Source organism: Idiotropiscis lumnitzeri, chromosome 9 (assembly GCF_059441095.1).
Source record: "Idiotropiscis lumnitzeri isolate Australia: NSW breed Sydney's pygmy pipehorse chromosome 9, RoL_Ilum_1.0, whole genome shotgun sequence".
In the NCBI taxonomy this organism is placed as follows: domain Eukaryota; kingdom Metazoa; phylum Chordata; class Actinopteri; order Syngnathiformes; family Syngnathidae; genus Idiotropiscis; species Idiotropiscis lumnitzeri.
Genome location: NC_142399.1, coordinates 7104839 through 7129212, shown reverse-complemented (window position 1 = coordinate 7129212; position 24374 = coordinate 7104839). Strand labels below are relative to the sequence as shown.

At 41.8% G+C, this 24374-nt stretch overlaps 2 protein-coding genes across 15 annotated transcripts in view; both read right to left on the bottom strand.

Annotated features, from left to right (window-relative positions):
• camk2g2 (calcium/calmodulin-dependent protein kinase (CaM kinase) II gamma 2) overlaps window positions 1-24374 on the bottom strand; it is a 100847-nt gene that overhangs the window by 9439 nt on the left and 67034 nt on the right. For 7 of the 11 annotated variants that reach the window (XM_088304068.1, XM_088304071.1, XM_088304072.1 and 4 more), the window contains exons 2-13: window positions 15761-15888; window positions 14059-14153; window positions 8047-8106; window positions 7736-7790; window positions 7366-7431; window positions 6801-6873; window positions 5214-5316; window positions 4855-4938; window positions 4677-4771; window positions 4442-4564; window positions 3646-3729; window positions 3531-3573 (exon numbers count right to left, since the gene is read on the bottom strand). In XM_088304068.1, coding sequence (XP_088160194.1) covers window positions 3531-3573; window positions 3646-3729; window positions 4442-4564; window positions 4677-4771; window positions 4855-4938; window positions 5214-5316; window positions 6801-6873; window positions 7366-7431; window positions 7736-7790; window positions 8047-8106; window positions 14059-14153; window positions 15761-15888 — 1009 coding nt within the window. Of the gene's footprint in view, window positions 1-2197; window positions 2258-3530; window positions 3574-3645; window positions 3730-4441; window positions 4565-4676; window positions 4772-4854; window positions 4939-5213; window positions 5317-6800; window positions 6874-7365; window positions 7432-7735; window positions 7791-8046; window positions 8107-14058; window positions 14154-15760; window positions 15889-24374 lie in introns of all 11 variants that reach the window. The other 4 variants (XM_088304063.1, XM_088304064.1, XM_088304066.1 and 1 more) reach the window with 1 other exon arrangement.
• LOC148330040 (arylsulfatase I) overlaps window positions 20814-24374 on the bottom strand; it is a 70600-nt gene continuing 67039 nt past the window's right edge. Inside the window, exons 1-4 of one of the 4 annotated variants that reach the window (XM_088304078.1) lie at window positions 24115-24128; window positions 23718-23912; window positions 22836-23168; window positions 20814-22314 (exon numbers count right to left, since the gene is read on the bottom strand). In XM_088304078.1, the coding sequence (XP_088160204.1) occupies window positions 21228-22314; window positions 22836-23168; window positions 23718-23872 (1575 nt within the window). In that variant the 5' untranslated portion in view covers window positions 23873-23912; window positions 24115-24128 and the 3' untranslated portion in view covers window positions 20814-21227. Of the gene's footprint in view, window positions 22315-22835; window positions 23169-23717; window positions 23963-24114; window positions 24129-24374 lie in introns of those variants that run through there. The other 3 variants (XM_088304079.1, XM_088304075.1, XM_088304077.1) reach the window with 3 other exon arrangements.

The window sequence follows — 24374 nt, the reverse complement described above, 5'->3', positions numbered from 1 at the left end:
TTGCATTGAATCTTTCAAATGTGTTTGTTTTTAACACTAATGTAGGTATTTATTTTTCATCTTATATGTAAAATACATTTTAATTGCAAAAACATTAGCGTTAAAAAAGTAGTAAATTCTCTTCCTGATTTCATATAAAAAAAATACTTTGGTTGCACTCTGAGCAAAAATCGAACTGGGGAATTAAACACATTTGCTTGCAACATTGCCATGATCTTACTAAAACACAAAGAAATAAACTACTGTCACAATCTAGCAAGTTGTCATATTCACGCCTTTTCCACAGCAATCATCCGTTAAATAAAACACGACATTGCGAGCGTCACATTCTCGTGGTCCTCGCCTTACCTTCCGGGTTAAAGAGTTGGAAGGGTGGCAGTGAAGAAAGTAAGAAGAACTTATTTATTCAGGTTAGCGTTTCAAGAATGCAGACAAAAGCACCAGGGTGGGCGTCATGCTTTTGACATGCAGCATTCACTTCAAAAGACAACAATCGGACCTTGAAATTGAATACCAGCAGTCTCAAAGTATTTCATGGCACTCCTTTGTTGGTGTACGCTGAAAACATGTTTCTTTTCCTGAACAAGTGTGAGCTACAATAGCCTGCTGATCCTTTATAGGACAGTTCTGAATATTTATCTCATTTGAACTTCAATATAAACACAAAAAAAAAAGTCAAGATTACTGATAGTTTGTCTACATGCAAAAACCAGCAGGCAGTCATCACGGGGCATTCATTGGAGCATGTAGCATGCACGTAGGCACGTAGGCAGGCATTGGCCGGGCATCGGGGTAATAAAGGTGGCAAGAATGGGGAGCGTTACGGAGCATAGATGCTAATATTTACAATTGAATTGGATTGCAGTGAACCCTCGCTATTCAGAGGAATTAGCAACATTCAGATGCTAATCTTATACGTCCACGCGTGAGACTCGAAGCACTCATATCTTAAATCATCGGTCCCCATTTAAGTGAAAAGCGATGAAAATGAAATGTATTTTTTTTCAAATAATGAAAGTAGCACTCTATACTATTGTACCGATATTTATTAAATGAGTCATGACATAATTAAATAGCATGTAAAACAGGGGTGGGCAAACTTTTGATTGGCGGGCAAACAATGGGTTCTAAAATTTGACAGAGGGGCTGGACAAAGAGCAGATGGATGGAGTGTTTTGGTAACCTCACCTCATTGGAGGAAAAAAATACATTTAATTTTAAATGAAAGTGAACAAAAGCATTACAACGATATATATCTCTTTGAAAAACCACAGCATTTAGAAAATAAAACATTAACAAGCTTTATTCATTTCATTTTTTTTTCAAGTTCGGCGGGCCGGACTAAAACCTTTAACGGGCCACATGTGGCCCCCGGGCCGTAGTTTTCCCACGCTGGATGTAAAGAATTAAACAGTTCGGTCAACATGATTAATTCATGCTTCTGGCGTATGAATGAACAAAAAATTGTTTCACTCGGCTATTGTAAATGACTCAGTATTATAAGTCATTTTTTGCAGAGGATAAAGAATATATGCACATGAGTATTAGTAGATTAGTCGTCGATACCATTTGGGTTCAAATATCGCTTCCTTAAAGTGTTATAACGTCAGCACATAGACACTGTTCATTAGCCTGTCTAAGATGTTTCACGTTATGTGTTAACATTAAGCTAGTGGACTTAAAAGCAAAGTTAAGTGGTTGTTCAAAACGTTTGGTCTGGTTTAAGGGTAAACATCAACTGGACGTAGCATGAAACAGCGTGAAGCCTTTTTTGAAGCATCCTATGCCATGTCTGCTGTTTGTTGTGAAGCGAGCTGAGTGATCGACTCTTTATTTTAGCGAGCACAAGAATACTCGGATAGACATAACTTTGCCTTTATTTCAGCAAATTGAGTTATTTTCGACAAAAGAAATAAATCCGAAGTAGGTGAGGGTTCACTGTGTAATGGCAAAGGACTGTATTGCACGTTCAAGAGTAGGGAGGAAATCCAAGCAGCCATACATGCAGAAGCGCGGAGAGATCAACAACTGCGCTTTCTTTCCTGGTTTCCATTTCTTGTAACTGATGACGACAAATCAAAAGCTGTCCGGTCAGGGAATAGGAGAGGGGGCCGATTGGCTGGATCGGGGCATAGCCGCAGACCTCATGCCGACAAACCCGAATGCAAAGGCGGCGGTGGTGGTGGCTCAATTGTACCTTCCTGCGCCATGGCAGCCGTGCTGGTAGTGGCGGCGGGACTGGTGTGCTGCCGTCCCACTACGGTGGGACAAAGAGGGATTCAATGTGTGTGTGTGTTTGTGTGTGTGTTCATGGAGTTGGGACGGCAGCTATTTTTTTACAAATTAAATTCAAGTCTGTACCTCTGTTGGAATGATTCAAAAGTAGTGTGATTTCACCAAAATGTATAAAATATTGGAGAAGAAGGAGACCTGAGTGAAGACGAAGACTGCTATGCTAGCGTTTCCAAAGACTAGTTCGCTAAGAATATTCAGTGAACAAACAACTTCTATTTCGATTTTGTGAAACTGATGTGGTGAGTTTCAGGCACAACTGTTCGTGATCTTTGAAAAAGAAAGAGCACTGACTTGAGTGAAGATGTAGACTGCTGCGTTAGCTTCTTGAACTTTAGCTAGGCGACTCTCAACTGGTCTAACCAGAAGGCTTTTGTGAACGAGGGACTTTGATTTGGACAGTCTGTGACTTATGTTATGCATTCAATCGTGTAATGTTTGACAAAAAAAAGAGAACCGGGTGAGTTAAGATATGGATTGCTAAATTAGCTTGTCATGCTAGCCAGCTAGCCAACTCACAACGCAAATATCCAGCAGCTATTTGTGAACAAATGACATCAATTTGATTAGTTTCTCACGCTAGCCTTTAATAAGACTAGCAGCCAACTTTTGGTGACCAAAAGGACTTCAATCTTGATAGTCTGTGACTTTTGGAGTTGGTCCCATCAGTCAATAACATTTGTCAAGAAAGAGAACTGACTGACTGGAGACAAAGACCTCAATGTTAGCTTTTCACGCTAGTTGGAAAGTGTGAAGGAGCAGATTGTGTTATCGCTTCAAGGTACCTCCGTCTTGAACAGGAACGGCTGAAATCCTGCATGACCAAATGAGATCCTTAATAACTTTAAACCTCTCCTAAGACAGTTTCAATGCGGACAGACCCAAAACAAAGCTGTAATTCACCCAAGACGGTTTTGATGAAGACAGACTCAAAGCAAAGTCGTAATTCAATCAGTGTTTAAGCTTTCCATATGTACGCAGGGTCTCGCCTGCGCCCGTCACTCCGTCTGGATCAATGCCGACCAATAGAAAAGAGTTGGCAGCGGCCCACGGGAGCGACTTAACTTACGCAGACGCATTAAAATGCCAAAGTCATTCATGCATCCAAGCCTTTGAAGGGCAACACCCTGATGTGTACTACCCAGATTGAAGAATGAATATGACTTGAATACATTTGTTCTCTTTGAAATTTCAGATTTAGCAAAAAAAAAAAAATAATAAAATAAAATGTTACTTACCAGAGAAGTTCCTGGACACAAGCATCGTGGTGAGAATGGCCCCCTGCAAAGCAATTAAGGCTCTAAAATTATAAAAATATCAGTTAATTTATTGAGTGTGCGTGTGAGCATCCACCTTCAGTTTCCTCCGGGCGTTGAACTTGCGCAGACACTCCACCGTCTCTTGGCGATGCATCATGGAGGCCACAGTAGAGCGTTGCTGAAGTGAAGAAAAATGCCTCATAAATACATGCAAAATTAAAACACTTTTTTAAGGCGCCTTTTGGACCTCACCAAATCTTTGAAGGAATTCTGGCAAAATATTGTTAAAATATATTGTTGGAAAATAGTTAAAATCAATTAGACCATCCATTCATTCATTTTCCGGAGCTAGCCGATATAACTCTAAACTAAAATTTCAAAATCGCCCCCCAAAAAAAAATTCTGATTCTCGATTATAATCAATAATTTTTCTCCCTTCAATAAAAAGACAAACCAAATGATGACTTTCGGGAAGTGCGCCTTTAAACGCAACCCTTAACACATTCTAAAAAGCATTTTAAATGTTGGACAATTCAAGATTGATAAATTAACATGTCTTCAGAATAAACAGCATATGTCCGTCGATTAAAAAAAAAAAAAAAAGAAGACATTCTCCTCCCAAAAAAAAAAAACAACAAAACAATCAATGAACCCATTAAATCGATTAGCCCAAAGCGCAAACCCACCGCGCTTGTCCCTGATAGGAAACATCTCCAGGAAATTAATGCGAGCCAGTATTGTGTCCTCTGAAGTGATGGAAAGTCAGTTTATGAAACTTTTCCCCTCAAATGAAGTCAGCGCATGACTTCATTAGGCGGTAAGGGGAATAAAAAACGTGTGTGGACTCCCAAGAGGAAGAAAAAGATGATGATGGAGTGTATTTAACTTACGCAGACCCAAGGATGCTTTAGGGCCTGGTCGGCCGTGATCCTTTTGGCGGGGTTAATGGTTAACATCTGATTGATCAGATTCTTGGCCTCGGGGGTCACCGTGTCCCACTCTGGCGATGGGAACTGAAACAACAGCGATACGTACGGATATAGACAAATGATCAAAACAATGACTGATATATTTTGCTATTGTGCTGAGTCCAAATTTGAGAAAAAACAATCTCCATCCACTGACATCATACGCTCCAGCCTTGATCTGCTGGTACAGTTTGTGCTGGTCCTCGTCCCAGAAGGGAGGGTAGCCCACCAGCAGGATGTACAGAATCACACCTGATGCACACACACACACACACACGTGAAAATGAGTTGCGTGTTCATGTGACGTCGCGAATATGACGACTCGAAATACTGACCGCATGCCCATATGTCCACCGGCTTGCCGTACGGGTCCTTCCTCAGCACCTCTGGCGACAGATACCCTGGAGTTCCGGCAAAGCCTGGCCACACAAAACGTAAGCACACTCTCGTATACTGTTTGGCGTTTTCAACTGGAATTGACAATCGGCTGATAAAGGTTACAGTAAGTGGAAGGAAATTCGAGGAACAGCGTGACATTGTGAAGCTAAATTCGCTATTATATGATGAATGAAGCCATTTTCAACACTTCAGATTCGTCAATAATTTGTAAAAAAAAAAAATAACCCCCACACACGTGGACAGACCGATTTGTGAGAAAATGTGAAATTGACCACATGGTGACAGGAGTACCTACCGAACCAGGCTTGCTGGTCCCCCTGCACTTCGATGGCCAGGCCGAAGTCGGCCAGCTTGACTGCTGCTCCCTTCATCTTACTGGCCAGGAGAAGGTTCTCTGGCTGGAGGAGACACACACACACACACACACAGATGAAACACACGCACACGTCCGTCTAAACTCAGCTGGGTGCATTTCTAACATGCTGACTTGCTAATGCATGTTTCCATGCCGCATGGGCTGCAGAGAGCCAACAAACTCGAGCTGGATAAATGGGAGGTGACGTAATGAGTCACTGCTGCAGAAGCCGGGTGACCTCACCCCAGGGTTACCATGGCAACCCAGCCCAGACGGCCTTTTTTTTTTCCTGATATATATATATTTTTTTATAATCAGGCCCTGTCAACAACAAGGAGGCAAGCAGAGGACGGATTTCGACTGTTTGCAGGTGAAATCACTGCTTGTATTTCACACTCCAATTAACAGGGGGCAGCGTAGAGTAATTAAGTTGTGTTTTAATAACAAAGAAGAGGTTACACTTGAAAAATGATTTTTAAATGGATGCTATTGGCCACATTTGCACATGATAAAATCAATCATTTGATTTGGACTCAACGTTAATTGCAATTTAGTCGACGATAAAATTGTCTCAAATTATTCATTTGACACGTGTCTGGGACCAGGAAAAGTCACTTCTCCCGCTCTGTTTTGTCAACAGAAATTGTACATTTTTGATGGCTCTGATGTCATCTAATTACAAATTCACAAACGTGAGAACAGCCCTCAAATTGGAGCAAATATTATATCATATATAATATCAGAAATGACATGTTGCTACAATGTAAATGAGTCAGCGTATAACTTGTATCAAAATGTAAATTTGCCATCCATTCAAAATAATTCAACATTCAGCCATTAATGATTAAAGTGCTGGCAACAAAAGTGAGCACACCCCTAAGTGAAAATTGGGCCCAATTTGCTATTTTCTTTCTCCGATATCATGTGACTTGTGAGTGTCTAAGCTTTGGCAGTTTTGCGTGAAAGGGGTTTCTGAATGCTTAAAGGAAATCAATATCAAATGACTGCGTGAAATTTCACTGGGTGGTGTGTGAAAGGCACCTACCAACCACCATGTCTTCAGAAGCAGCTATATTGAGCACATTTGGAATTATTATTATTAAGGAGGTCGACCTGGTGATCTTATATTGCTGTGTGACTTTTCATTCACTGCGTGAAAGGCACAGACAGTGAAACAAATCTGTCGAAGCTCTGAAGCAGCAATTCAGTGGGATCTCCGTGTGAAAGAGGCAACTGAAGATTCATTAGGGAGTGATTTCAGTCTGCCGTCCTTCCCTGTGTTATTAGTACATCACAACAGAGTTGTGATGAGATGAGGTCAGAATGCGGTCGGGGGTGAATAATTGCGCTTGGGCCCGACGTGGGGGTTGCAATCGTCACCCGACATCATGTCATCCCGTGCCAAAAATAGCATCTGTCCCACTGTCGTCATGCTCGTCCAGAAGAGAGGGAGGCGAGTAGAAGGAGGGGTGCAGACAAAAAGCGAGGAGAGAGAGAGAGAGAAGGAATAATGTGATGATGGCTCACCTTCAGGTCGCGGTGCACGATGTCATGCTGGTGGATGTGGCTCACGCTCTCGAGGATCTGATTGATGCAGTGGCTGCGCACACACACACACACACACACACACGTGCAGTCAAATGTTAGTATGAAGGCTAGTTAGTCCCTGAAAAAAATAAAGAATCAAACAAAAGGAGTTAACGATTTATTTTCTCCGCAAAATCGGATTGAAACTGCCTTGGGGTGTTGGACTGTAATAGAAATCAATAAAATCTAATTGTCTGGGATGTCTTGCTTGTGTCATTATGAATCAGACGTGACACAACAAGGAACGGAAAAACAAGTTCTTGTGGGCGATTGACAAGCACAGATTCTGGCCTTTTTATTGAACGTGAACGTGTGTGTGTGTGTGCGGTTGGTAATGCTCGTCAACAAGCCCCAAACTACGATTCCAGCTCTTCATAACTTATTCATGAAATGGCATTTAGAGAACCGCATGCTCACACGGTGCCAGGAAAAAAAAACAAAAAAAACAACAACAATAAAAAAACAACAACATACAAATAAGAAGAAAACATCAATCGCAACATACCTGGCGTCTGCCTCGCTGTAATACTCTCTGGCGACAATGTCCTCAAACAGCTCCCCGCCAGTGACCCTACACACACGCATCCGTCAATTCCAAACGGCAAATCCATTTCAACTCGAAACATACGCCTTGATAAGAACATGAAGACGAGTGAAACAAACAGAAATCAAAATGCAATTTTTAATTCTTTTTAGGCTCAGAATTTTTAAGAAAATGCTGCATGAATACAATGTCAGGAAACTATTTGTGAAATGTTCGTAAATTTCTTAACAATTAAAATAACTCTTTGTTCAATTGATTTCATTGTTAGTCGTGGTTTGGCAAAAAAAAAAAAAAAAAAAAAAAGCATCATCCAGTGAATGTGTGTACTTACAGATCAAAGACGAGGTAATGGAAGCCTTCCTCTGAAATACTGTCGTGAAGTCGAACTAGTAAAGAAGACAAACAGGAAGCAGATTTGCTTTCAATATCAATAAATTAACTCGATAATATCATGTAGAGGTTGATTGCCCCCCCCCACACAAAAAAAAAAAAAGCCACGCGGTCTGTCAATCGATGACTCTTATACGTGTAAAAATGCTTTTAGGATATGATTTTTGTTCTTTTCATCAGTGGCAGTTCTAGGGAGGAGCGGGGGGGGCAGAGCCCCCCCGTAACTTGGTGCCTGGACTCCCCATAACTCACCTATGTTTGGATGTTTGAGCAGACGACAGATTCTCGCCTCTCGCTCCAATTTTTGGTGATCTGAAGGCAGAGAAAGACAAACGTGTTTTGATGTGTGGCAGAATCACGTGAAAATAAAATAAAGCTGTTAATTCGAGAATAATCCAAATTCTCCGACCGGACCCACCACATTCTCCCATTAGCTTTTTGGACTTTTGTTGAGCTTGCACATGTGGAGGGACAGACGGTCGCGAATTGTGTTTGCACACACTCCGGCAAATGCCTTTTTGCACTTAGTGAAATTAGTCTTGTGGGTTTGGCTTTAATATAATCATTGTCTGTTAATGATTCTAATGGGGGGGGGGGGGTACCCAGGATGTTTGCGAATGTATGCAGAAGCATGTTGAGGACATAGATGGAGCCTATAAAAGTTTTCAAGGGAAGGGGGTCCCTTTAATCACACATTTTTTTTATTCAGGACCTATGGAGCAAATTATGAATAATGGTGAGGAAAAGCAGTCAATGAATTTAATGCATTTTAGAATACGAATGTAATGTAAAATGAGGGGGAAAAAAAAGCAAAAGACGGGAAATTTTAGTTTGGCGGTCAGAAATGTGCATACATTTACAAACATTTTTTCTTTACTTTTTTGGGATGAAAACGAGTTGACTGAGTTTTGGAATAGAACTGTAACATAAGATGCGGAAAAAGTGAAGGGACGAATACTATGGAAAAGTTTAGGTATTCAATTTCTATACATGACGCAAACATTTCGCAAGCTGTATTGACAGACACTTTTTTAAAAAAAGAATTTAATACATTTTGGATTTGGAATTATTATTATTATTACATATTATTATATTATGATTTATTCTGAGCGTCAGTAGTCAAGTCGTCAGGGACTCCTGAACAGACGGGCCGCTCACATGGGCGGTAACATCTGCGTGGGTTCGCTTTTTTTTTTTTCCCCCAACATTTGACATCGACAAAGACACGATGGACATACTTAATCCAGGCCACCCCACCCATGGTCTGATTTTTTTTTTTTTAATTTTATGAAATTATATATATTAAAAGAAGTGTGTGGAAGTCACCCTCAGGAGTCACGGGAGCCTTCTTTTGCTTGTTTATATATTCTGAGCGACTGGAAAACTATTGGCAGGAAAAGTAGGAAGCACTTCCTTCCTCTATGGCAAAATACCAACGACAGTGGAAAAATCAAGTCTTCCCATGGAAATACCGGATGCCGACTGTGGAAGACTAAAGATGTAATAAAGATCCAGTGCAAAGCTACTATATGGATATACATTCACAACAATAAACACAACCCAAAAAAAAACAAAAAAACATTATTTATTGATTTAGTCATGACAATCATTAAAGGGAGAAGCTGAGTGCCGTCGCATGCATATTACATACGCAGGTGTCAATGTGAAAAAAAAGGTAGCAATATGTGATGAGACATTCTTGCACGTTCCAAAACCATTTTGACCCCAAACGTGCCCTCTGGCTCCCGTTCCAAGAGGGCTACGCCATCACTACATGTTTTTCATCTGACCATCTTGTTCGGAGCACAGCAATCAAAGCTGACATTCCACAACCTTCCCCGTCTGCGCTATAATTGGCCCATTTCGACCGCTCGTATTCTTAGAAACGTGCCGGGTCCTGCGAAAAGAGAAGGCTATTTTTTGTTTAATGCTGGCTCACCGTGACGGCTATATTACGCCAGGGGATGACAGAAGGCCTTGGCGGAGAGCGGCGAGCAGACACTTGAATGACTGACTCGCCGTTGGGAAACATGAGAGAATACGCTGACGGCTTCCGAAGGGATACTTTGGCGAGAGCATTGTGTGTCTCCAACACAAAAGACAACAATTAGGGAATCCACAGGTCTAATTCTCAATACTACAATTATATATATATATGGCTTTAAAAAGTTTGTGAATGTGTGCTTTAAGGTAACTCATGGGTCATAAAAACCGGTGAGTGGGCTTTGACGGGAACACGGAAAAAGTTTTGTGTCTACTTTGCATCATTAACATTGTTTTCGGGAGGCAACCGCGCCCACATGATGCACATCCTTTTACAGCTTTATGGTGCAGGCGTGGGCTCTAGAGAGCTCAACACACACACCCGCTCACGCACGCACACACGCGCGCGCGGCACTTAGCCCAACGAGATTGATTAATGGGACGACATCATCGCATTCATTTATCCATCAAGCCTCCTCCTCCTCCTTGTTGCCTTTCTTGAATCTGCGGGCAGGACGGATGGATATGCGGATGCCGACATTCGGCGTCTTTGAAAAACGAGCCGTTCACCCTCCCCCGCGAAAGGCAATTTACTTGCGCCAATGCGGGGAAAGTGTTTGACAGGACTTAACAGTGCATTTCAGCACACAGCAAAACACACAGACAGCATTTTGCAAGTGATTTTTTTTTAATGTACTTTAGTTAGATAATAATCATGTTTTAACAAAAATAACATTCAAATAAAAGTGCAAAATGTGTTATTAATTTGTCATTTGAATGTAATTATTTTTTACATTTACAAATAGATGTAAAATGTGTCATTTTTACCTGGTAATTAACTACAATTAAATGTGAAAAATAAGTGACTACATTTGTAAACATTCTTATGATAAAATAAATATTTTGAAACAAAACTGAAAAGTGATTAGCATAAATTTTTGTAATTAAAAACAGATATAGAGTTTAAAGAAAAGTCATTGAATATTCTCTAACCATTGAAAGAAATAATTGTACTTTTCAAATAGATTAAAAACAATAAGATATACTTGAATGTCATGAAAAAAAAATCTAACATTAAAAAACTGCATAGTACAGTGTTGAAATGCAAAAGCAAGGTGACATGATTCCCTCCCACTGGCGAGCCGCCGACGGGACGATAGATTGTGATGAAATGAGGTGATTAAACAAGCGCGATGAGTTGCGGCTAATACGGCGGTGTTTTTCATTCCTGAGGCTTCGAAGAGGTTCAATGAGGAAAAGTAGAAAAGCGTACTGCTGAAAGTGCCCCAAAAAGCGAGAATTAATCTCCGCCCCCCCCCCAAAAAAATGAAAAGCTCATGCTTGTTTTACACTTAGCGCCATTAGCGTTAGCAAACATGAGCAGTGATAAGAAGCTAGCTGATTCATTGTTAGCGTTCATTTTCGCATTTGCGTTTAGCGTTTAGCGTTACACAGTAACACGCAAACGACTTTGGAATCGGAAAAACAATAAAGGCCAATTTAAAATTTGGTCGAGGGTCGGCGACTGAAACCTGTTTTGCTGTTAGCATTGGGTTTAGCATTAGCATTAAGAGTCCATAGAAATAATTGAAGTCGTCCCAAACGTGGTGGCATAGAGGTTAAATAAAGTCATATAAAGAAGCCATTTATGAAATGAGAGCGAGTGACAGATGATGATCTGCAGTGTAAAGGAGTAGGCGTGTCTGAACCAGGCTGATCAAACATCATCCCTTTTAGAAAACATCAGCTTTGTACTCAAATGTAAACGCAGATGATGGCAAATACACTTGAATCAATATTTGGAGAGATTTAAATGAACATACAGACAGAACTGAGCAAGCGTCTTGGGCCACCAGTAGCTTGTTTTTGCAAAGAAGTAACGTTTGACGCCGCCACTACGGCGGATAGCGAGAAGTGGAGAAGATGACTTGAATGAAAATAGCGGTCAGATTGAAATGATAGTGTTGCGAAAAAGGAAGTGAGGAAGGCTTCCTCATTCATTTTTCATTTTCTTTTCACAAGTTGTATTTCCTCGTGTGGTTTGGCACAAAGGCAAATGTGGCCTGCTTGCTTGCTGGATTGTCGCAGGCCAATTGTGAATGTTGAACGGCAATTTTTGGCGTAGTTGGACCAAACGACCCAATTGCGTTTTGTCTCAATTTGGGTTATTTTGAACCCAAATGATTTTAGGGCAGTGGTGGGCAAACTTTTTTATTGGTGGGCCACAATGGCTTCTAAAATTTGCCAGAGGGGCCGGACCAGGAGGAGATGGATGGAGTGTTTCGGTAACCTCACCTCATCGGAGAAAAAAAAAAACCATTTAATTTGAAATGAAAGTGAACAAAAGCATTACAACAATATACATGTATTTGAAAAAACCACAGTATTTAGAAAATAAAACATTAACAAGGTTGATTCATTTAATTTTTTTCAAGTTCAGCGGGCCGGATTAAAACATTTAACGGGCCGCATGTGGCCCCCGGGCCGTAGTTTGCCCACACTAGCTTTAGAGTGTTCTCAACTTTTGCTTGCTTTTCGCGGAATACTCTCACTCTCTCTCTTTTCCCTTACTCGACCTTCTTTTTTTTCTCTCCCTTTTCTTTCTCTTCTCTGTCAGTCCTTTTTGTTTCTTTTCAATGATCTTTTTTTCCCTCGTTCTCGTGTCTTCCCCTTCCATCTTGCTCCGTCACTCATTTATCTCCTTTTTCTTGATTCTCGATTAATCTTTTATTATCTCTCAATTTCATCCCCTCTTTTCTCTCCTTCCTCTTTCTTTTCTGTCGCCAGTTTTCACTCACTCTCTCCCCTTCTTTCGTCTCACTCCATTGGGCCTAATCTCCTCCGCACTCTCTTCCGGCTTCTCATCCTTTTTCATTTTCTAACCTCTCTTCTGTCACTCTTTCCTGTCATTCTCTTTTCTCTCCCTCTCCAATTCTTCACTCGCTCTTTTTCTCTCGATCACTCTGCATGAAATGATCCGGCGTGTCGTGCAATAAATTGCACGGACAGCGACGGTCGCTTTCGACACAAAGCGAAATTCCCTCGCTTTCGTTTATTGTTCTGATGCTAAACTTTAACAGGCTGTGTAAAAATGTTTTAAGTGGAGGAATCATAACAGCGGAACCTGTTTTGCCCATTTAGCAATTTGTTGCCATTGTGTTATTGCCAATTGGGTTGAGAATAGGAGGACCCACAATACAAAATCAGTCCTAAAACAATAAACCAATTTATAGACAATATTAAAGGAATCAGACTGAGTGTGTGTGTGTGTTTGTGTGTTTGTGTGTGGTTATAAGGTGGCACATGCACACTTGAGACTGATGGTGACAGACTCAGACGGATAAGTATGTTAGTGAGCGCTAACAGAGGCATTTTCATTAAGAATTGAATTGCAGGTCTTGAAAGAAAGTAATAAAAATTGTGCACACACACCAGGGAGGAACAAAATCTGTGCTTGATTGCGCGTGCGGAGATACTTCACAATCAGCAATTAAGCACTCACTCACTCACACACTCTCTCTCTCTCTCTCTCTCTCTCTCTCTCTCTCTCTCTCTCTCTCTCTCTCTCTCTCTCTCTCTCTCTCTCTCTCTCTCTCTCTCTCTCTCTCTCTCTCTCTCTCTCTCTCTCTCTCTCTCTCTCTCTCTCTCTCTCTCTCTCTCTCTCTCTCTCTCTCTCTCTCTCTCTCTCTCTCACTCACTCACTCACTCACTCACTCACTCGCTCAAACAAGGTGACATCGCCAACTACTGGCCCGGCATGCCTGCTACACCACTCGTCTTCTAGCAAGTCTTTTTTTAAACCTTAATTTCAAGCCTGTTTCAACACAATAACGCGCAACGAGTGAGGCCAGCCAAAACAAACTGCGCTGTTCCCAGCACGAAAGAAGTATTTTGGGATCAAATGTCAGGCTGCTGCTAATGCAAATGTGTGCGCAAGAGAGGCCTTGAACAACCACAACAAAAAGCCCAGGGATCCTCACTCTTTGTGCAACTTTAAAGCTGGAGTTACATGGCGGAACTCAAGTTACACCATTTTTGCCCTCAACTATTACAATTTGAAGATGAGTCATGGGTATATTTAAAAAAAAAAAGGCTTCAGATCAGAATCAAGCCATATGAATAACATTTTGATACACGTCTAAATATTTTTCATTACTGGGCCACTTTAAATGTGAATTGGGCCTGCCGTGTAAATCCAGCCAAGTGTCTTTTGAGGAAAGCAAGCTGAGCGTGAAAAGGAAACGTCAGCTTTCCAGGGATTCCACGAGATGGGCGACTCACCTCTGGCCGACAGCTTTTTGGTGTTGATGATTTTGGCGGCGTACTCCTGCCCTGTGGACTTCTTCACGCAGCGCCTCACCACCGAGAAGGCGCCCCTGGAGGCGAAAAATAAACAATCTAAGTGTCAAATAACAAGCACAGCATGACTACGATGCACGCAAGGGAATCACTTACACCCAAAACAGACTGTCACAGCATGCTGGTTTAGCTTTTTCTTTGGCTTTTTGCTACATCTGCACCACATTAGAGTGTCAGTGGGTGACAAAGAGGAAATGTGTGATGACAAATATAGAACAGGAAGTGGAGGTTAAGTGACACTGGAAGATGACTTTTTGCACTTGTACAAAAGAACGGCTTAAAAAAGTTTGCTAGCTTAATGCTAACGCACAATGCAAAATTCCATAGACTGGCTAGCATCACTGTGGCGGTAGTTCTAATTTAGAATTTGAACAAATTATATCTGAACACAAGTGGTAGAAACACAGACAGGTTTAGCAGAATACAGTAGCCACAGGCATATGATCTTTATCCTCTGCGAAGATTGTCTATTATTATTACTGCAGTTTACTGAATCTTTTAGGATCTTTTGGGGAGTGTCTGAGCAAGATACGAATAAATTGATTTTACATGATTTACTTGGGGGAAATTTAATTTGAATTTTGTTACACAGTGCCTTTTACTTGTTTTGATTTTACACCAATATAATCGTGTTGTTGTGTTAAAATGTCAACTCTTTATCTATTGTTTTTAGAATTATTTTTTTACAGTGGTTAAGTAATTTAGTAGTAAAACTTTTACATATATACAGTATGACAGTTAAGAACGTAAAATGTGTCATTTTATAATGGGGAGATGGGGGAGAGTTTGACCCTGACATTGATTGATTGACTTTACATTATTCCAATAAGGAACTTCTACTAATGTTTGTTCTTTTTTTTTTTTAATAGCACTGAACATATTTAATGGTGAACTTCTTACCCTTGTATGGCAGTTCAAAACATCACCTGTACAATTTATGATTGGAGGCTGGGGGAGAGTTTGAGCCTGCCACAGATGAACTGACCACATTATTTCCCATGGGGAAAAAAACGATTGTGGAAGTCAACTTGGCTGCATTGAACGACTTGTTGGTTTCATTCTATGCCTTCATTAGCACGCTGGTTGTCAACAGGGAAAAAAATTGCCCACCACTACAACAAGTAGCCGCATACAGTGCTCTGCTTGCGTTTAAAGGCACGCCGCTGCTGTTGCTGCTAATGGAGGTGCGGAGAGATTAAGACAGGAGCTTTGCAGTCTCGTCGTGTTTATGTTATCACACACACGACAGGATACAGCAGCGGAGTCGTGCAATGCCCAAAACGTGCAGTCCTGCATGCAAAATGTAAGGTAACACTGCACAAAAAGAGCAAGGAGCGAGTGTGCGTGCGTGTGCGGGAGCGAGGATGCCACCATGCAGGTTGTGCACCCCATCGGGGAGGTGGAGGTCCCGGGAGCGGGGTGGTGGGGGCTTCGCAACCAAGTTCGGCGTCTGTTTGAGAAGCCAAACATGGCGCAATGCACCTTTAAACGCCACGATTGGGGATTAAAAAAGCAGACGGCACTCAACAAGGCGCGCACGCGATGAACAAGATGGAGCACAGAGCAAAGAGAGAGAGAAGGAGAGAGAGGAAGAAAGGAAGAGGAGAAGGAAGGGGTGGCTTACTTTCCGAGTTCCTCGTAGAGCTGGTATTCATCCGTGAAGCGGGTCGAGGTGACCACCGTAGCCATGTTGGAGGGGAGAAAGGGGGGGTCGCACAGGCTGGATGGTCGGGAGGCTGCTAGGTGGGAAGGCTGGAGAGACACCACAGAAGAGGCTTGAGCTCCGCGCGGGGAGGGAGGGGCGAGGAGATGGAGCAGACAGAGATCCTCTATGATCGCGAAGAGGCTTTGTGGTGCACACGAGACGACAGCAGTGCCTTGAGATGCGAGTTTTAATGGCTACGTCTGCAGTCGCGTAAAAAGAATAATATTGCATTTGAGAAAATATTTTAAGTCTCTTGATTTCATAACAAATAAAAAAGTTACATTTTTGTATATCAATGATTGCTATACATAAATGTTTAAGAGTATCTCACCGATATCTTTTTTTTTGAAAAGTGGATTATTTTTATTAGTTTTAATTATTATTAAAATTGAAATGTTATTTATATTAATGTATTTTTGTCGTATATGTATACAGACTATGTTAATTGGACTATCTGACTGTTGTTTATATTTTGTCAATAAAAAAATATTAGACTAACAATTAAATTAAATGACTATCACCAGGTGCAATAATATACATTCTTTTTACTGACAAATGAAGGAGAGTCACCACTACTCTCAACATGATCTTGCCCTTCTACGTGTGTTGCTCCGTACTTTGTGTGAAAATGTCTTTGCTGAAAGGGTTATCACTCCACACCTATCAAGCCTAGTTATTAGTCCATCAATGGTGTTTTACATTTTGTGTAAGCGGTATTATTACTAAAGTTGCTTGGCCAATTTCTACAATACACACACAATACACGCACGCACAAACACACAGTATCTCTCTCTCTCTCTCCCTCCATATATATATATATATATATATATATATATATATATATATATATATATGTATATATATATATATGTATATATATGTATATATATGTATATATATATATATATATATATATATACTTCAACGAATCTTTTACATACTAAAAACGAAACTGTACGTTCAAAATAAGCATGTCCTCTCCAGCGTCTCTGCTTGGAGACACTAAATAATAGTCAGAGTATGACCTCACTCACTGAGCTCCTCTATCCACGTAGTAGTGTAATTCAATGGTTTTAATATGAACGGCAGCTCTAGGGTCAGTTTGTGCCTTGCTTCTCTCCTATTAAAACACACAAATCTGACTAGAGACCAGCTAATAGCAACGGAGTCTTCCTTTGAACGAGCTGAGATGAATGCCGCAATATTTTAATGTTTTGCTGCACTGAAACGGAGACAAGAATAATGTGGGATGCTTTCAGTTTACTCAAATATCAAATATCTGCATACCGCAAGCACCTTAAAGGACATACCGTAATCACAACTAACAGTTTATGGTAAATACAGCCATGAAAATCATCATCAAGATCAAACTGAAAATTGGGATAGTTTAAGGCCTTCTATAGAGTACACTGCTGAGAAGTACAGTACATTAGCACTAGAACTAGCTTATAACACTCCCAAATGTGGCAATAACCTCATAATGACAGAGACGTTGTGCTAATTTATGTCTCGGCTTGGTTTACGAGAAACGCCCGGTCGCTGTTGTGTCGCAGCACATTAGTGTCACCCTGAAGGCTGTGACACGCTAAACAAGCCCGGCCTCACTCGCTGTGACCACTTGTGCCTATCTGCCTCTTTTTACGCTTTACTCTTCACACCATTTCCTTAGAAAAACCACAGTATTTAAAAAACAAAACATTAACAAGGATTATTCATTTAATTTTTATCAAGTTCAGCGGGCCGAATTAAAACTTTTAACGGGCCACATGCGGCCCCCGGGCCGTGGTTTGCCCACGCCTGCTCTAGAGGCACCACAACTGGGACGAAATCCATAGTGCCCCTCCTGGGCTGCTATGTCATTTTCAAGGCATGCCTAACACGTGGATTCTTGTGATGTAGGCGACTTTCCCATTGTCCATTGAAGAGTGTGATCCATCTCTCGAGCTGGAACAAATCTCGAAGTACTAGTTCCATGACTGGGATGAAAACCACAGAATCGCTCCAAGCTCTCAGGGACAGACTTTCACCAGGATGTGAGCTGCCTTTCCGGGGAGGTTCAGAAGTGTGATGCCCCACTTCAGCTGGAACACATCTGATCTGCCACGACCGGGATAAAAACAATCGTGCTTCTCCTGGGTTGCAATATCGTTTTGGAGGTTTTGCCTGACATTTGGACATTCTTCTCTGAGTGCTTAGGAACGAACCTCATCAGGATGTAGACTCCTTTCCTAGGGAGGCTTAAGGAGTGTGATCCCGCCATACCTGAAACACAACTTCAACCCAAGTAAGACGGCCAGAATGGAGATAGTTGTGAGAGCATGTCTGTGGAATTTTCTTTCCTGGAAACTCTTTCCAGTGCAAGAGTTTTCCACTATATTTCATTTTCACTTCTTCAACAACGAAATTTCACAGTGCAGTTGTAATGTTCTGTACAACCCCATAAACCGGAATAAAATAATCAGTTCTTCCGTGCACGTCCAACCACCAACGCTGACTTTGTTTCCACATATAGATCATCTGTCTGCAGGGTGGGATGAGGTCACTCACAAGTCACAGGACGACACGCACGTGCGCACACTCAGCAAAGCGTTGAAAAAAAAAAACACATTCAAAATCATGTGACTGCAGATAACCAAGAGAGTCGGTAAGTTTACAGATAACATTCCTTCCTCCCGCTGCCCGCCCTTTTGTTGTTATTTTTTGGGGCGGTTTGCATGACATGAGGGAAATACGCAAAACTGCGCAAAGGTTTTGGTTCACCACAACTTGTCTACAAAATCAAATCGTCATCAACGTCCACCTCATCGCAGGTCTGCGGTCCACTTTAGTCGATTGCGAACGTCTCGTTGCGCTGAACTTACTGGCGCTGATGACACAGGGTAACAGTAAGAGCAGTGTTGCCGAGGCCAAAGGGGAATGAGTCACTCAGCAAGAATGTTTGCAGCTTGCCTCGCGGCCGCCCGTCGTTGAGACACTTTTCCTCTTTTCTTTGGCTGACCGCTGACAACGCAAAAAAAAAAAAGCCAAAGCTCCGTTTGATGTGTCCTCAGATTTGTCGTCAGTGAAGCTGCAAGAGAGGGTTGAAATAGAAGAAACAGCTTTCTGTGATAACTGTGCAACTCAGTTGAAACTCTTAACGCCTTGCGGGGATATTTTGTGCCACTTGGTTGGGTATTTTGGCGGTGTTATATAATGAGCGTCAATATCTGTCGAATTTTCCATGAATATCTTTAAAAGACGTAAGATCTTTCTATCTATCTCTGTGGCAATAGAAAACCACTCCAAATTAAATTTTTGAACCCCAATAACGTTGATGTCTGGGTCAATTGGTCCAACCCCAAATTCAAAGTAAACATGGTGAAGCGGCATTTAGCCGTTATGCAGCACACAAATGGAATAAGCTACAAACAGAAATTAGGCCCCAAGTATAAATGCTTTTTTAATTCCAGGTTCGCCCTATATCATTGATTACATTTAAAAAAAAAAAATCTGTTTCATAGAACAATTTTTTTTTTAGTAATTTTCTAAACCTACATTTATTCCATTTACTTTTTAAAAAAAATATTTGAAATTCTTCTGTTATTATATTGATATATCTGTTGTTAGATGTGTTTGTAAAATACTTCCAGTTGTCTTTGTTTCTGTGAAGCACATTGAGTTGCCTTGTGGATGACATGTGCGATACAAATAAAGCTGTCTTGCCTTGCCTTTCATAAAGATAAATAATTGTGATCTGCTCGAAATCGAGGATCAGCACTTTTACCTATTCATCAGCGCAACGCTGGGCCAACATCCAGAAAGTGACGTTCAGAGATTGATAGAAGACTCAGAAGGTGAGCCGTGTGCTAGCTTGGGTGCCAGTGAATCTGCCGATGAGCAGAAGTGAATGTTATTTCTCATCTTTCATGAAATATTCATAGGTTGATGGATGTTTGGGAAAACAATTTCTGTAAAAGAACAAGCATCCAGAAGAAGTAACCAATCAATAACCAAGATAAAATAAAATAAAAAATCCATAAAACTTTCAGCCACTCTCCTGAAAATTGATGGATGCAAATGTGGCTCGTTTGACCACATGAGCATCAGAAAGAGAAGGCCCGCTTAAGTTTAAATAAGCATCAGCCAACAATGGATACGACAGCTCCCTCCCACGTACTGGATGCATTGTGTCTCCAGCTTGCGTGTGTATGTGTGTGTGCGTGTGTGTGTGTTGTGCGTGCGACTGGGTGGGTGGGCATGCGTTTGTGTGACACCTCCTTGGTGATTTACAGCATGTGACGGTGCTTTTTTTTTTCCCCCGCAGGCCATCCTCAGTAGACTGAAAGAGACTCGTGTGGGCATCCGACTCGAAAGTCTCAGCCAGCAATGTCTTTTTTTGTCCTTCGAAACAGGCAATTAACAAGCTCTGGTGAGTTAGAATCATTGTAATATTTAACATTATTTTAACTTATACGACAAGTACAACTACTACCACCCATACTGAAGAGTATAGTAAGTAATAGTTTTCAAAGTATTGTAAAAATATGTTGGGCTTTAAATGTTGTATTTCAGTACACAGACTATTAAATGATTAAAAAAAAAATATATATATATATATATTTCATTTTATTTTTTATTATAATCATAAATAAATAAATAAATTATATATATATATATATATATATATATATATATATATATATATATATATATATATATATATAGTTTTCTTTTTCATTTTATTTATTTAATTATTTTTTTAGTCATTTAATAGAGTCTGTGTACTGAAATACAACATTTAAAGCCCAACATATTGGGAAGAAAAAAAAAATCTACTTGTGTCAAATAAACATTTTCATGGTTAAAAAGTGGTTTTAAGTACTGTTTATAAGCATATATACGACATACTACTTGTACCACATACGGCGGGGACAAAATGGTCCTTCCAATCAAATGGGTGAGGAGGTAAAAGAAGGGTACGGTAAATTTATTAGAGTGTTTGCAAATGCGGATATGAGACATACAGTACATAGCTCGATTATTAAAGTGTGCCTCGTGGATCTGTGCGCAAAAGTGAGTAGGCCGAGTAGACGGAGGGGAACGGCAGAGAGGGTCGCTGAGGGACTGATGGTGGGTGGGAGACGGGGGGAGTGTGAGGGAGTTGACCAGAAATGGCTAATGAGGACAGCTGAATATTCATAAACGAGCCAGACGGGAGGCATCTTATGCTGTAGCTGTCTAATGTGCGGGATCGCTGATGACGCCACAAAAATGTATTGATGTGACGGGGCTTTGTTTTCTGGTTGTAGCTCCGATCCGAAGGCCATAAAAAGACGAAATAGATTTTGGTCAGACCTCTTGCAGTCGCCTTCAAAGTCTCTGGCTGTAGCAGAACAAATGGACGTCATCAGAAGAACACGGCGTTCTTCTGCAGACGTGACCTCACCTTTTTAAAAAGTGCTCTTAATTTGCACATCTTGCATTGCTTCACCCTTGCCCCCCTGCTTTTCCTGCCAGCCCGGTCTCCATTTTGTCCCTCTTGACCCTCCAGTCCCAGCCAGGGTCCCCACACCCCACCATGCAGCTCGGGGTCTGCCATGGGGTCGTCGGGCGGGTTTCTCGGGACCACTGCGGTGCGGTTGTACTCCGCCAACCTGGTCAGGAGATGCTTGACGATCTCCGGCCGAGCTCGGGCCATGTCGCACCTCTCGTAAGGGTCGGAAGAGATGTTGAACAGCCATACCGACTTGCCCACCTCGTTGCGTCGCTTCTCCAGCCCCCGCCAGCGCTCCGGACCGTCAGTGAAGGCCTGCGGCGGCGTCCAGTCGCCGTCGCCCACGTTTCCCGTTAGAAGTTTCCAATCCCCGGCGCGGATCGCCGCCCTCACCGCTGTGTCCCAGATCCCGAAGCCGTTGAGCACCAACGCCTTGTCGTAGGGCTCCCCGGGTTTTCTGGAGACCGGATCGATGTTGAAGAGGATTTCCGTGCGAGGGGAGGGGAGCCCCTCGCTGATGGCGCCCCAAACATCATGACCGTCCAGACCCTGCTGGGACTGCAGGGCACCAGCAAGGGACAACAAAGTGGGGTACCAATCGGAGACGTGGATAAGCGCTTTGCTGACCACGCCTCGGGTCTTCAGAAGGGGACTGTGAACAAAACCCACTGCCCGGATGCCGCCCTCCCAGTACGTCCCTTTGCCGCCCCGAAGCGGCCAGTTGCTTCCTCCGGACAGAGGCTGCCCTCCGTTATCTGACGAGTAGATCACAACAGAGTTGTCATAAAGACCGCTCGCCTTCAGCTGGTCGACTACTTGACCGATGCCGTGGTCCAGGCAGCTGAGCATAGCCGCGTAGTGACGCCGGACGCGATTGTCCTGGGACGAGTACAAGTCCAGGAAGTGGTCAGGTGCCTGCAGGGGTGTGTGGGCGGCCTGGAGGGAAAGGTAGAGGAAGAGGGGAGTCCCAGAGTCGTGAGTTCTCAGGATCTGCTTCACTCTGTCGGGAAGAGGAGACATGTTCGAACGTGAGGAGGGATGCATCCGCAAGTGTTTCCATACCACGGCACATATTTCACATGACACCACAAAAGGCATCCAGCTACACTGATGATCTTGTTTCAGTTTACTGAACAATTTTGCTCCTCAGTTTAAACTCTAGCTGTGTTTAGTTGAACACAAAGCTGGTTGGAAAGGTCCTGTGAAAATAAAATTTCCTGAACACCCGGGATTTTTGTGTTGTTTGAAAAAATACAATAAAATATTAACATAAAATAGTATATAAAATAGTGCAGAGATTTTTAATAATTTAATGAATAATATAATAAATAAAATAAATAAATAAAAATACAATTTCATAAATATATATTTTTGGGGTTTTTGTTCAAATTCAGTATATATTCGACTTCAAATTAGAAATTTATTTTGTAATCCAGTACTACTCCCTCTACCCCCCCCCCCACCTTTTTACAGGTGTACCGTATCTACTAAAATGCATCTAATAAAAACTGCGTCCCTCACCTATCAATGTAAAGCAGAGTGGAGTAATTTCCCGCCATGTCCCACGCCGGCGTGTCTCCGTCATGCAGGTCAAATCCACACGCTTCGGCATTATCGCAGCTCTGATAGGAGAAGTGGTCTCCGCTACCGGTGAGCGTGCCCAGGAAGCTGCGGAAGCCTCGTCCTGTGGGCGAGCAGCCGGGCCTGCAGAAGCCCAGATGCCATTTCCCCACCATGTGTGTGGCGTAACCGGCCTCGGACAGCCGCTCGGGCAGGGTGGGGACGTCCGGGGGGAGGCAGAGGGGTTGACGTGGACGGATTATAGAATGCTGCAGGCCGGTGTGAATTTGGTAGCTGACAAGAACAGTGAGAAAAAAAAAGTTAGATTTCACAGAAGGGTTAGAGAATATTTCTTCTTTTTCACTTTTACATAAAATATGTAAAAATAACATTTTAAAGAATATAAAATTGTTCCTAAATATATATTTTGAATATATAATATAAATTAATATATAATGTATGTTAATATACATAATAATTTCAAAATAAAACAGTTCAGTTCATATACATACAACAGTGTTATAACAACCGCAACATAGATGCTAGTTTTGTTAGCAAGTCTATGGCATTTTATAACGTGTATTAGCATTAAGCTAGCTGAGATGATAAGGCAGACTTATGGTAATTAATAATTCTATTTGTTTTATGCTTACTTTGAAATATTGCCAATAAACAATTTGAAACAAGACAACTCATATTTTCCCTTGCAAATTAAAACATTTTTTTTTTGTTTCCATCTGATCGCTCTTATCTTTAAGGTCACTTTTAGGTCACTTGTAAATCGAGGTGGCACAGCACTATGGCATCGTCATACATTTATGCAATAAATGTTGAGTTACTGACCGTCCTGTCATGAGTTGACTACGAGAGGGCGAGCAGATGGGTTGAACATAATAATTTTCCAGTTTCACCCCCTCTGCTGCCAGCTGATCCAACACGGGCGTGCGGATGTCCGAGCCGTGGTACCCGACGTCGCCATAGCCCTGGTCGTCGGCCATGATGAAGATCAGATGCGGCGCCGGGGGATCGCCCTGGCAGCTGTGCAACCAGATCACCAGGACAAAAATACAGAATACGCTTCTCTTCATCTCCGGCTCAGCAAGAAAAGAAAGAAAATTGGGAGAAATCTTCGAGCAGAAATAGCATTAGACAGCGTTAGGCTGGTGCAGGATGGAGGGGGAAATGTCGAGAAAGGTTAAGGACTGGAGGATGTGTATGAAAAGACACACCTTTGCAGTACCTTATGACATTCCACTGGGCTTTTGGGCGCCTCGCACCTTGACTGGAAATCGAGGTCAACTTTAGTGTGTGCATGCACACACACACAATAGAGTACTATATGACTTGAAGGCCTTATGATACTAACTTGGACACTTGAAAATCCATCCCCCGGTGTTCCCAAAACTGGAAATGTCAAAGTGTAGCTATTTTCTTTTTACGAACACACGTTTGAAATAAACAATTAAATCATTCACGAAATAACGTTTTCATTTAAATTCC